We start from the raw sequence: 13,714 nt of genomic DNA on the forward strand, positions 1-13,714 counted from the left end.
GTCATCTCTGACCTGTAGCCAAAAGGCACCCCTTTTGAGTATCGGAATTGTGGGGGAAGGTGACCTGGACCCACCAATTGGAGGGGAGCGATGCCGTGGATTAGTCACCCTTACCCACGCCCAGCAGCCTCTCGTCCTGCCCCTACTCCTTTCCAGGAGTCTGAACACGCAGTCGGGCATCTGCCTGGAGGGCGGGTCTCAGTGAGACACCATGACACAGAGGAGGAACCTTTCCCAGCTTCCAGGACAATATCTATAGTGACTGAATGAGGAGCAGGGAAACCAAGGAGGAGAGCCAGGAGCCAGTTTAGAGGGGACAGAAAATCTGTGAGGACAGACTCTGGGGCCGGCTAGGATCAGCCTAGTTTCCAGGATTATATCTCAAGTGGGGGTGGGGAAAGTGAGTGGATCTCAGAGCTTGGGACAAATTTAAGAGATACAGATTATTGATGCAAAACCATGATCATGAGTCAAGGACTTGGTCAGAGACCATCCTGCCCAGTGTGAAGAGCTTTGGGGTCCTGGACAGAGAGGCTCAGGCCTCCTCAAGCCCTGAGAGAAAGAATCTGGAGACAAACTAAACTCACTTGTTTTTCTAGAAGCTGCAGTAACAAAGCACAGACTACAGAGGAAATGATGTGGACAGGATGCTTAGCCTCACTCAGTGTTCGCGGGCTGTTTTGGTTTCCGTTTGAAGCCCAAAGAGCCAGACACCCATTTACACCACAGTGTCAGTGGGGATCATTCATATATTTTAATATTGTCCTCTGCTTAGGCTCAAGGAGGCAAATTGCTCAGAAACAAGGTGGATATAATCTGAACACTTTTGATGGTCATTTCAGCTAAACCTAGGAAATAGTTTGATTGTCCCACCAGTTTACAAAGGTATGTAGTTTGCATGCTGTTATATGAATAGATTTTTATTTTTATGTCTTCAAATATCTAAGAAAAGTTGATGGTTGATTTGAAATTTAAGGCTATAAGTTTTCTGGCTTGTGTATTTTCTGTTACTAACTTGTTATATAATATTAAAGTAGTATTCATGTAAAGGAACTAATGATTTGGGTGCATACATGTTAATTATAAAGTTAAATCATTATTTCCTTCTCTTTTTAAAAAAAGATTTATTTTTATTTATTTATTCATACAAGAACTCGGGTGTAGACCAGAGGTGTGGGGGGTGACAAGATTCACCAGACACAGAGTGGGGAGCAGAACAGGTGCATCTATTGAAATAAACTGCTGAGGGGAGCAGTGGGTGAGACAGGAGAGGTCTGCTCTGCCTTGTGGGTCAGCTCCCTGGCCAGGGATCCAATTCATAGTGCCGTGGCTGGTGATAGCTTGGTAGCACTGACACTTAATCCCTGGGCCACCAGGGAGGCCCTATTTCCTTGTCTTTCATCTAACTTCAGACATTCGTTTTTTTAGAAGAAATGACCATCTCTTGCTCTAATGAAATTATGCTTCAGGCATTGTGTGTAAATACAAGTTTGTCTAATAATACTGATAATAAAAATATTTACCATAGCTATATAAGTTAATATTTGGCTGTGCAGGTATGAAAACAGCTAAGCTGCTGTTATCCACAGAACTAATAGTCTTGTGGATGAAAGGAAAAAGGAAAATTAGAACAACTTATTTGTTAAGAGATCAAAGCTGAATGTCATATATTGATATGTCATATTTATATGGGATGATAAAATATTTTGGAGTTTTGTACCAATAACCCCTAAAAATGTATATGATTGAAAAATCAAAGTTATCCAAATAAATATAATAAAAACAAATAACTATGTAGATGAATCAGGCATGGACTCTGTTCCAAGGAGAGTGTGGTCACAGGAACATGATGAGAATGGAGGGGCCAAGGAGGTCAAATTGGACTGTGGTAGTTACTCAAAAGGTAGGGGGACCAATAAATTACATTGTTAAGTGTAACACATCATTAAATTATTTAAATGTTCATTGCTTCCAAGAGAAGAAAATGATAATATATCATAATGTTCTTGAAAAGGGTCAAAACTCCTCTAATAGTATTCTTAAGGTTTGTGCATTTCTCCAAATAAAGTTTTATCTCAAAGAAAAATCTTAACCCAATTTGAACTCTAGTTGTTAATTGGAATGCTCAGTTGTTAAGAAATGAAAGGTACTGACTCAGTTGCTTGAAATGCATCAGAAAAATAAGATGGATGAACAGAGAGATGGATCCGTGGATAAAGATAAGTGATAAAGCAAACGTGGCAAATGCCAATGCTGGGATCTAGGTGGTGTGCTCTGCACTGTTATTTCAATTTTCTATGTGCTTGAAAATATTCATAAAATACCACAGATGCCATTGGACGTCTTGCCAAGAGGAGGTGGTGGTAAAAGGAACAGGAGTAATGCACATTGAGTGGTACTTGGCATCACAATTAAGTCTGGTGTGTGTCCTGAGGGCTCGTTGATATTCTCCAAGCCAGGACACTGTGCCTCGAGGGCATTCGTCGCTGTCAGATTTCCTGATCAATGGTGGTTTGAGTCAGGAGTTCAGAAGTAACATTTTGGAAATACCGATTCACTTGCTGTGCAGGGTGAATGGAGTGAGATAGGGCAACTGTAGCAGTAGCAGCAGTCGCGGCCATAGCAGTGGCAGCAATAATAGCAGCTATGAGGACACCCGAAAAGAGCATGTTCTAAAGCTTTGGTAATTTGTTCAAGAGCAGATTCTCAATCCACTCACAGGTAAGATTACCTGTCAGCTCTTTGTTTTAGAATGAGCACACGTGCAACGTTAAGGTTAGTGATGTTACGGTGAGTGATGCAAGGGGTTAACCATGTGGCATTGGCATGAAAGGTGGTGTTAAAACGTTTAACCTTTTGCTGGCTAGAAGCAGAATAAGTGGTCACCATCATGTTAGGGGTGTTCTGGATGTCATAATAAAAATATAGGGTCTACAAGTATGGATCAAGACCTGAGCTGTAGTGTCATTACTCATCCATACAAGATGTCTAGGCTTAATAAGATCCTTAATGGATCACCAGGGGGAAAGGTTAAGGCGATGCACCAAAAATGCTTTAAAGAAGACAATTGAGAGTGATGTCTGATTTTTAATAAAGACCCAGCTAAACCTGGATTCCTTGTCCAGGATAGCAATAATAATTTCATGGAAGGGCCCAGTTCCAGGTTGTGTTAGTTTGCTGGACCAATAAATTTCGAGGTTCCCAGTTTTTAGGGACTGGTTAGCAAACAAAGAATTTACTATAAGGTTAGTTGATCTATAGATGACCCAATTTAGGCCTAGCCCTTCTCCAAGTGGTACCTAGGGAGGAGAGCAGATGGGGACATTAGGTTTAGGCAAGTTTTTCCCCCCAATATTGATGTACCTCTTACTCCTGCTGTTTGAATGAAAATTTGATGTTTCATTATATTACTGTGATTTTCGTCATCCATACCTACATAAATGTGATTCAGGTACAATTGAGGTTGAAAGGGATGCAAAATAATGACCAGAGCTGTGGGTATCAAGGGCACAAATGGGCAGATCTTCTGTGAGGAAAAAACAGTCATGAACAAGGAAATGCCATCCACCCTGATAACCTTCTGGGTTACATTTAGTACCACAATTTCTTAGTGGACCCCAAGGAGGAAGCCAGTTCCCTCTAGTAAATTAACTAATGCAGAATAGGTGTGTTTGCCTCTCTCAGACCTTCAACATGTGAGTAAACATAAACACAGGTGGATTTAATATGTGTCCAATAGGTGGTGTTACTTACACTGGATGGAATGGAATATAATAGTCCTTAGAGCAAGAGCAGCCATGTTGCCTTAAGGCCTTTACAATTTATGGTGATGTGAGCTAACATTGAGAAGAACAAATTTGCTGGGGTCTCGGGCATCACTGCGACCTTTGAAGTATTTTCTGCTTCACTTTTTACCTATTTTTGATCAACCCTGGTCGGTGGAGTGGATGCTTCATTGAGCCCACAAGATCCATCTTCTTCATTCTCTGCCCCCTCCTGGGAAGGGGGTGTATGGCAAGCTTTTGAATCTCCGAAACAGTCAGGTGATCAACATGGCGGCAAAGAAACTCTACAAGTAAGTTCTCCCATTACAACAATTAATGGGAAGAAAAAGCGGCAGGTAGATAAACTGGCCACACTGGTGTAAGGTCAGTGCAGGGGGCCTGGTGAGGGCCCCACGCCATGGGCACAAGGAGCGGCCATGAAACTGCAGAGGCTCCTGAAACCAGAGGCCTCCACCCAACACAAACAGGACCTGATAGCAATCAACCAAAAACCACCAAAAAAAAAAAGAAAGAAAAACACTTCGATTCCGCATATGCAGTTTCCCGCCTAACCTTTCCTCACCCTATAAAAGGACAGCTCTCCCCTGCAATGGGCACGACTTCTCCGACCTTGTGGAGGTCTCCGAACCTCACCCAGGGGCGCAATAAAGTTCCTGCCTGTCAGAAACTTGGCCTGGCTCTCCTCTTTACTGTGCTGATCCTTTCAGCTGGCAAACTGCAGGGAAGAGGAAAGTTGCTGTGACAGAGGCCGAGAATGGAGGAAAGCAGCAGAACCCTGCGACCTCCCCCACCCACAGAGCCGGCTCACTCGGACCTACAGAAAGGGGAAAAAAGCAAGAACAAACTAGAGATCCAGCAGGATGGTGAGCAGAAAGGGGCTACTGCAGGCACAGACCCGTGACCAGGAACTGTGGGGAACCAGCGGGAATCACCACGGAAGTGAGCTAACAGCACAGGGAATCCCAGACTTGGCGCCCCCAGAGCAAGGCGGGGACCCCTCGGAGACCCGCAAACAGCCAAGGGCAGCCGGGAGCACCTGCGGGTCTGGCTGCCCAGGTCCCCGCCCGCGCCCTGGGGCTGTGGGGAGACGCGGGAGCCGGCGCTGGGGTGAGTCTCCGGAGCGGGGTTCACCCCTGTTGGACCCAACTCCTGGTCAGGGCGCACAGCCCGTGCCTGCGGGGACAGACAGCAGCGCCCCCATCCCGGGTCTGGGATGGGACAGGCCCGGCCAGTCTGGTCCTGGCAGCGGGGTCGGTGCAAACCGCAGGTCTGGCCAGACTCAGCAGGAGTGAGATGCCTGCAGCAGCTGTTAGGACGGAGGGGCTGCAATTTAGGAAGTTTAAAGTAAATGGAGCTTTATGTATTTGTTCCTGTGGGGGCAACTTGCTCTCTAGATTCCCCTTTTTTGTTTAATAAGTTGTGTTTTAAGGAGCCTGTTGGCTCTTTTAACTGTAGCTTGTCCTGTAGGGCTACAAGGGACGCCAGGCACGTGTTGAATATTCCAAACTAGCAGGAAAGAGTTAAAGGCTTTGGAGATGTAAGCAGGTCCATTACCAGTTGTTTTTTGTGTTTTTTTTTAATATATTTTTTTTTAAAGAGGCATGTATTTTTATTTATTTGTTTGTTTGTTTGTTTGTTTATACATGCACTGGGTACAGTCAGAAGCGCGGGAGGGTGAGAGAATTCACCAGAGCCAGAGCGGGGAGCAGAGCAGGCAGAAGGACCGAAGTACACTGCTGAGGGGAGCAGCGGGCGGCAGGAGAGGTCTGCGCGCCATGTGGGACCCTCCTCCAGTGGCCGGGGAGCAGCCCGGGAATCGGACCAGCACTGCAGAGGCTGCGGGCAGCTTCACAACTCAGCGCTCAACCGCTGCGCCACCGGGGAGGTCCATTACCAGTTTTTATTTGTGATGGGATTCCATCACTGCAATACCAGATAAAAGGGGTTTTTTGAACATGTGTAACAGTTCACCCTGTTTGGGCCCAGGCTTGAATTTATGCAGAATAGATGTCTTTAGAGACATGAATGTAAGGTCTATTTGTTAAATATCATTACATTTGAGACCTCGGGCTTCTGTATTATTTCTACCTTTTGTAGAAGTGGCTAGAAGAGCCAATGGGCTGTTAGTTTGGAATTTGGTTACCATGTCCTGTCCCCATAGAGGGATAGGAAGGAAGACTGAAATTTAATGTGTTATGTATTTTTTTCAATATATCCAGATTGTCCCAATTTGTTTTTACAAGGAAAACACTTTTATCCGTTGTATTAAGAGTCCTTTTAGGACAAAGACTTTAATATTTTATAATTTTTGGTATCAAGGAAGTTGTCATAGTGTTAGGGGGTAAGGATGTCTTGAACAAATACCATACAGGTTTTGTGGACTCCACCCCCACTCCAGACCAAAGCCATCAAGACACTGGGAAAGACAAATCCCATCATCACCAAAGGGAGGGTTGCTGGGACCTGTGGGTGGAGTTAAGCAGCCAGGTTTGGTATAAACCCAGACATGTAGTAAGCCTTAGTTCGCCCTTTTACCTCAGGGCTCTTGGCTCTTGGCCAGCTCTTAGTGTGCCATTGGGATTCTGTTACAGGGCAACCCCACTCTAAAACGGGTTGCCTGACTGTGGGTCCTCACCTGTCGGCTTAAAGGGGACTTATTAATACTCAATTGCAGGCACACAGAAGGTTAATAAAAGGTCTATTTAAAAAATAAAGAGAAAATGAAGAAATTAATCATTCAGGGAGAAAAAGAGGCAGATAAACTCATGAATGGGTCCTACCTGTTCTGCTGACCTGGAATCCCAATGGCACTCTGAGAGCTGGTGGAGAGCCAAGAGCCGTGATGCCAAGAGCAAGAGCCCCAAGGCCCACGTGTCTGGTTTTATAACAAACCTGGCTGCTTAACTCCGCCCTCAGGTCCCAGCAACCCTCCCTTTGGTGATGATGGGATTTGTCATTTTCAGTATCTTGATGGCTTTGGTCTGGAGTGGGGGTGGAGTCCACAAAGCCTGTATGGAATTTGCACAGGAAATCCTTTTCCCCTAACAATTATAGGTCAGTAGAACTGGTGGGATGCTTTCGCAAATTTATCTCCCTCTTTTTCTCCCTGAGTTATTCATTTCTTCATTTCCCCTTCTTTTGTAAATAAACCCTTTATTAACCTTTGTGTGTGCCTGCAGTTGTGTAATAATAAGTCCCTTTTAAGCACACAGGTGAGGACCCACAGTCAGGCAACCCATTTCATATTGGGGTGCCCTGTAACAGCTGGATTAAAAAACTTACAGATTTTTATAAAATAATTAATTACTCGGAGTGATCAGGATTTTTAAGAACAGAGCTATTTCTTTGATGAGGGTCAGCAATGCTGATAGGAAAAGAATTTTTCTCCTGTAGCCCGAGGGTAAAAAAGCACCAAGATTTTAGATTACATAAACAGTCCTTAATTTGTCATCATAAACTAGTGAGAGCAGTTGAAGAATACTTGAGTGTTTACTGTAAATGAAAAGGAAATTAAAGTTTGGTTTTACATAAGTACATAACTGATGATAAACTTAAATATTTCTATAAAGTCATTCAAGCACCTAACGTTTTTTCCAGGTACCTCTCTCAAACCTTCAACACTTTCTTTTGCCTTCCTATTTTTATACCGTTTCTTTTTAAAGATAGCCATTTTATTTTGACATTCAATGTTTCCTAATACCTTCACCATATCCATTTCAAATAAATTCCTTAACAAAAATACTTTATTTACATTTAGAGTTATGATATCCTAGTTTTTAATTTTTTGATTGTAAGACATTCTTTTATTTTTGATGATGATATTCTAAATTTTATTTTATTTTTTAATTTTATTTTTATATTCCCCATACAATTGCAACCCCCTTATTTTGACCCCAAGCCCTTCTTTCCCAACCCACCACCCCCCATAATGTGTCTCTAGTTCATAGTTCTTTGTTGATTTTGATTTTCACTTTCTTATAGTTATTCATTTTCCTGGTCCCTTATTTAGGTTTTCTAGATTCCTGCTATGAGTGAGACCATCTTGTATTTTTCTTTTTCTTTCTGGCTTATTTCGCTGAGCATGATCCCTTCCCGATCCATCCATGTTGCTGCAAATTGCATGTGTTTATCTTTTTTGAATGCTGAGTAATATTCCATGGTGTATATGTACCACATCTTCTTGATCCAGTCATCTATTTTTGGGCATTTGGGTTGTTTCCAAAACTTAGCTATTGTAAACAGTGCTGCTATAAACATAGGGGTGCAGGTGTTCTTTGGAATTGATGTTTCTGTGTCCTTTGGGTAAATACCTAGGAATGGAATTGCTGGATCATATGGGAGCGCTATCTTTAGTAGGTTGAGAAATCTCCACACAGCTCTCCATAATGGTTGGACCAGTTTGCACTCCCACCAGCCGTGCAGGAGAGTTCCTTTTTCTCCACATCCTCGCCAACATTTGTTGTTGCTAGTTTTTTTTAACATGTGCCATTCTCACTGGTGTGAGAAGGTATCTCATTGTACTTTTGATTTGCATTTCCCTGATTACAAGTGATGTTGAACATTTTCTCATATGCCTGTTGGCCATTTGTATTTCCTCTTCGGAGAAGTTTCTTTTTAGCTCTTCTTCCCATTTTTTGACTGGATTATTTTCTTTGTTTTTGTTGAATCTCATCAGCTCTTTGTAGGTTTTTGTGATCAGTCCTTTATCATTAGTGTTGTGTGCAAAAACACAACAGTTCTTCCAGTCGGTGGGGTTTCTCTTTGTTTTGTTATTGTCTCTTTTGCTATGCAGAAGCTCTTTAATTTGATGTAGTCCCAGCTGTTTATCTTTGCCTTCACTATCACTGCTTTGGGTGATGTGTCTGTAAAGATGTCTTTGAGGTGCATGCCATGTAGTGTTTTGCCTGTATTTCTTTCTATATATTTTATGGTTTCATGTCTTATGTCTAGTTCTTTAATCCACCTTGAGTTGGTTTTTGTGCATGGTGTGAGGTAGTGGTCAAGCTTCATTCTTTTGCATGTAGCAACCCAGTTTTCCAAGCACCATGTATTGAGCAAACTTTCTTTGCTCCAGTGCATATTCTTTGCTCCTTTGTCAAAGATTAGTTGACCATAAATCTGTGGGTTTATTTAGATTGTAAGACATTCTAAGAGCTGTTATGCTATCATTCCTTTGTACTGGATGTTTTAATTGGTTTAATTTTTTTTAGGTGAGATGACATTAAATTTTAATTTGCTTATAATAAGAAGCAAAAATAAACCTGCAAGCTCAATGATTTTAGCAAAAGTGATTGTAATTATTTAACACATTCTCATTGTTAAACTTAGTAAAACCTTAGTTTTATATGAAATTTGGCCACCATATAATTATGATAAAAAACAAATTTAAGAGAGAGATACCAATTGTAGCTGTTAGTTTTTTCTTGGGATTGGAATTTTAAATTAATTCCAGAATTGATAATTATAATAATCTATAACCAAGTTTCTTTCTTAGGCAAGCACTAGATAGACTGATGAAAAACAGGAACAACCAGAGAGACTTAATATCATATACATTTCCTACATACATGTGAGGAACTCAGTACTGCTAAGTAACTTGCCCGTGAGGCCATAGGCATCCTCTTGAAATTATTGCTAAGACAAGAGTAAAGAAAGAAGTCAACTGGGGCTTTTCCTGGAAAAGAATTTTATCAAGAGAAGTTTAGTTACAATTATCAAAATGCAAACTTATCTTTTTTGATGTAGACTAGATAAATTATGCTTTTTTTTCTGAATACTGTGCACTTCCTTTTTAAAATAAAGACATTTAAACATATTGCTACCCAACATTACAACCGTAAGGCATGTGTGCTTCAAATTCAACCATTAAGGTTTTTTTTTTTTTTTTTTAAGATTTATTTATTTATTTATACAAGAACCAGAGTACAGGCCAGGTGCGTGGGAGGGTGAGAGGATTCACCAGAGACAGAGTTGGGAACAGAACAGGCAGACTGACGAAATACACTGCTGAGGGGAGCAGCAGGTGAGACAGGAGAGGTCTGCCGCACCATGTGGGACTCTCGCCGGCCGGCCAGGATGGAACAGGCTGGGCAGAGTCTGCGGACAGCTTGACAGTGTTGCACTAAATTGCCTGTGCCACTAGGGGAGGCCCTCAACCATTAAGTTTTGAACTAGTTTTTGATTACCAAAATTTTAGATTGTGATCTCAAAATTTTTTTTTCATTAGAATTTATATAGACACCATTATAATTAACCCTCTGGAGGCATAAGACAGTGATAGACACAGATTTTTTTATTCTCATTTTAAAACTTTGGTCACACATATTAATTTTATTTATTTTTATTTTTTTATATTTTATTTTATTTTAAAGATTTTTATTTATGCATACAAGAGCTGGGGTACAGGTCAGAGATGCCGGGGGGCTTTTACCCTGCTGACATCGCCCTGATCTGGCAGCGAGATGGGAAGAACCTGACCCAGGACACGGAGCTGGTAGACACCAGGCTGGAGGGTGATGGAATCTTCCAGAAGTAGGCAGCTGTGGTGGTGCCTCCTGGAAAGAAGCAGAGATACATGTACATGTGCCATGTGCAGCATGAGGGACTGCTGGAGCCCCGATTCCTGAGATGGGGTAAGAAAGGGGACGTGGGCACTGAGCTTCTGCTCAGAGTAATCTGGAGCCTTTCAGAGGGTCAGGATGAGGCCTGGGGCTCAGGGTCTCACCTTCCTTTCCCTTCCAGTGCCCCCTCCTCAGTCCACCATCCCCACTGTAGGCCTCATTGCTGCCCTGGTTCTCCTTGGAGCTGTGCTCCCTGGAGCTGCGGTGGCTACAACTGTGATGTGGAGGAAGAAGCATTCAGGTAGGGAAAGGAGTGGGGGATCTTGTCCACTGGGGGCTTTCATGTCCCAGGGAGAACTTGCCCTACCTGCCTAGTAGGAAGTACCATCCACACACATGTGTTGCCCAGTCTGAAGCTGATTGCTAACACTCACTCTTTTGTAAAGCGCTTATGAACATAAATCACCAATTGTTCACCCTATAACTGTGGTGGTAGGGATCTGCTTCCCAGTAAATGTCATAGGGAAGGACCCCACTGAGGAAAGTCTTCAATTCCCTTTCATATCCATTCTTCATATATCCCAGTCCTGACCTGGGTCTTTAGTCACAGTTCTAGAATCTTCCCTGTGACCCAGACTTGGGGATTCCTTTAGAACTCCATGGGCTGACTCCTCCCTTGTCTCACATGATGTTTCTTCCCACAGGGGGATAAGAAGGAAGCTACACTCAGGGTGCAGGTAAGTGTGGAACAGGGGTTGGATCCCTAAGCCCCTGAGGACAATGTAGAGGGAACTCTAGGGAGAGTCACTCTCATCAGTTCCTCTGAGGGTCTCATCTCTGGGCTCTGACCAGGTCTCTTCTGTGCTTCCTCAGGCAACAACAGTCCCCAGGACTCTGGGATGTCGCTCATCCCCTGGAACACACCAGAGGCATCTGTGAGTGGGACTTTCTGAGGATGCAGTGGACTATTGAGAATGTTATCACTTAAGGTGATTCACCTGAATTTCTTCAATATTATTTTCCTTCACAGAGTGAGAGAGGGACTGAATGTTTTAGGAGTTCTCTCACCTCCATTTTGTAACTTCAGGATCCTCTGGTTTATTTAATTTTATTTTCTAGTTGTCAGTTATTGATATATTTTTTAATTAAATCTATTTATTTTTTACATCATTGTTAACTTTTGTATAATATTTGATTTTTTTCTCAGGTGTAGTCAATATATATATTCTATATATTTAGCTCTTTCACTACCATAGCACCCATGGTCCATCACTACAGTCCCTTGTGCTCTTCCCTCCCCTGTTTGGAACCATCTCTTTCCCTTTCCCCTGCTGTATGCCTCAGATCTAGGATCAGGTTACAAGTGCTGTCTTTATTCTGACTCTGTTTGGTTCCTGTGTATCCCACATATAAGGGAAACCATCTGATATTTATTTTTTTCCTTCTGACTTATCAAGTTTAGTATAATCCCTTCCTATCCCGTCCATATTTCCCAAATGGTAAGAGTTATGTTTTTGATCATTGAGTGCTATTCCACTGTATATATGTACCACACCTTCTTGATTCATTCACAATACCCTGATTTAAAACACAATGATAAATCACTTCATGTCTGTCAGAATGGCCTATATCAGAAAGATCAGATATTAACAAGTGCTGGCGAGGACATGGAGAATAGGGAACAGTCCTATGTTGTTTTGGGGAATGTAGACTGGTTCAGTTTTGATGGAAACAGTATCAAGGTTTCCACAAATAGCCAAAGTTCTCCTGACTAAAAAGAAGGAAAATGGAGATATCACACTCCCAGATTTCAAACTATACTACAAAGCCATAATAATTACAACAGTATGTTACTGGAACAAAAACAGATACACAGAGGCCAATGGCATTGAATAGAAAACACAGAAATAAACCCACATATTTGTGGACAACTAGTCTTTGTCAAAGGAGCAAAGTATATGTAATGGGACAAGTACAGTTTATTCAATAAATGGTGCTGGGAAAACTGGACTGCTACATGCACAAAATGAAGCTAGACCACTGCCTCACACCATGCACAAAAACCAACTCAAAATGGATAAAAAATTCAACATTAGACCTGAAACCATAAAATATATCGAAGAAAATGTAGGCAAAACACTGCATGACATACACCCGAGTAACATCTTTAAAGACTCATCCCTCAAAGCAAGGAAAGTGAAGGAAAAGATAAACAGTTGGGATTACATCAAACTAAGAAGGTTTTGTACAGCAAAAGAGACATTAACCAAAACAAAGAGACACCCCACTGATGGGGAGAAAATTTTCGGACACAATGCAACTGGTAAGGGAATGATCACAAAGATATACAAGGAGCTCACATGTCTCAACAAAAATAAACACTTACTCAAAAAATGGGCAGAAGAGCTAAAAAGACTTCTCTAAAAAGGACAATCAAATGCCAACAGGTGTATGAAAAAATGTTCAACATCACTTAAATCAGGGAAATGCAAATCACAACCACAATGAGGTACCACCTTACACCAGTAAGAAAGGCACATATTAAAAAAACCTGGCAACAACAAATGTTGGCAAGGATGTGTAGAAAAGGAACTCTCCTTCACTACTGGTGGGAATGCAAACTGGTGCAACCATTATGGAAAACTGCGTGGAGTTTCCTCAAACTACTGAAAATGGAGATATCATCTGACCCAGCAATTCCACTCCTAGGAATCTACCCAAAGGATACAAAAGCATTAATTGAAAAGGACACCTGCCCCCCTTTGTTTATTTTGGCACTATTTACAATAGATAAGATGTGGAAACCACCCAAATGCCTCCAAATAGATGACTGGATCAAGAAGATGTGGTATATATACACAATGGACTATTTTACAGCAATCAAAAAAGCTAAACTGATGTCATTCACAGCAATGTGGATGGAACTAGAAGGAATAATGCTAAGTGAAATAAATCAGAAGGAATAAGAAAAATACTAGATGGTTTCACTTATAGGAGGAATATAGAGGATCTAGGGGGAAAAATGGTAATAATAACAACAAAAAAAAAACCCACAGCAAAACAAAATCAGACAGACAACTATAAATCAGAGACATTCTGCAGGAAGGAGAAGGAAAGGGATCAAAACAAGGGAGGGAAGAGCCCAAGGGACTATGGTGATGGTACATGGATGCTGGTGGTGGGAATTCTATGAGGACTACACCTGAGAAAAGAAAGCAAACATTGTAAGAATAAAAAATAAATTAATAAAAAAGGTGATTTTAAAAATAGGTCCTTTGTTTTTTAGCAATTTATTTTAATTTTCTTTTCAGAGTAGAAATAGAAAGTGATTGTAAGGAAGAAAGCTTTCCCACCTCAAAAAAGACCCAA

General features: G+C 41.7%; 1 protein-coding gene across 1 annotated transcript in view; it reads left to right on the forward strand.

Annotated features, from left to right (window-relative positions):
- The window catches only part of LOC119251075 (class I histocompatibility antigen, Gogo-OKO alpha chain-like), a 44,743-nt gene extending 34,423 nt beyond the window's left edge, over positions 1-10,320 (forward strand). Inside the window, exon 6 of the mRNA XM_037518573.2 lies at positions 10,243-10,320. Coding sequence (XP_037374470.1) covers positions 10,243-10,320 — 78 coding nt within the window. The remainder of the gene's footprint in view (positions 1-10,242) is intronic.
- Positions 10,321-13,714: the final 3,394 nt, after the last annotated feature.

Source organism: Talpa occidentalis, unplaced genomic scaffold, assembly GCF_014898055.3.
Source record: "Talpa occidentalis isolate TD23 unplaced genomic scaffold, MPIMG_talOcc4v2.1 talOcc4.2, whole genome shotgun sequence".
In the NCBI taxonomy this organism is placed as follows: domain Eukaryota; kingdom Metazoa; phylum Chordata; class Mammalia; order Eulipotyphla; family Talpidae; genus Talpa; species Talpa occidentalis.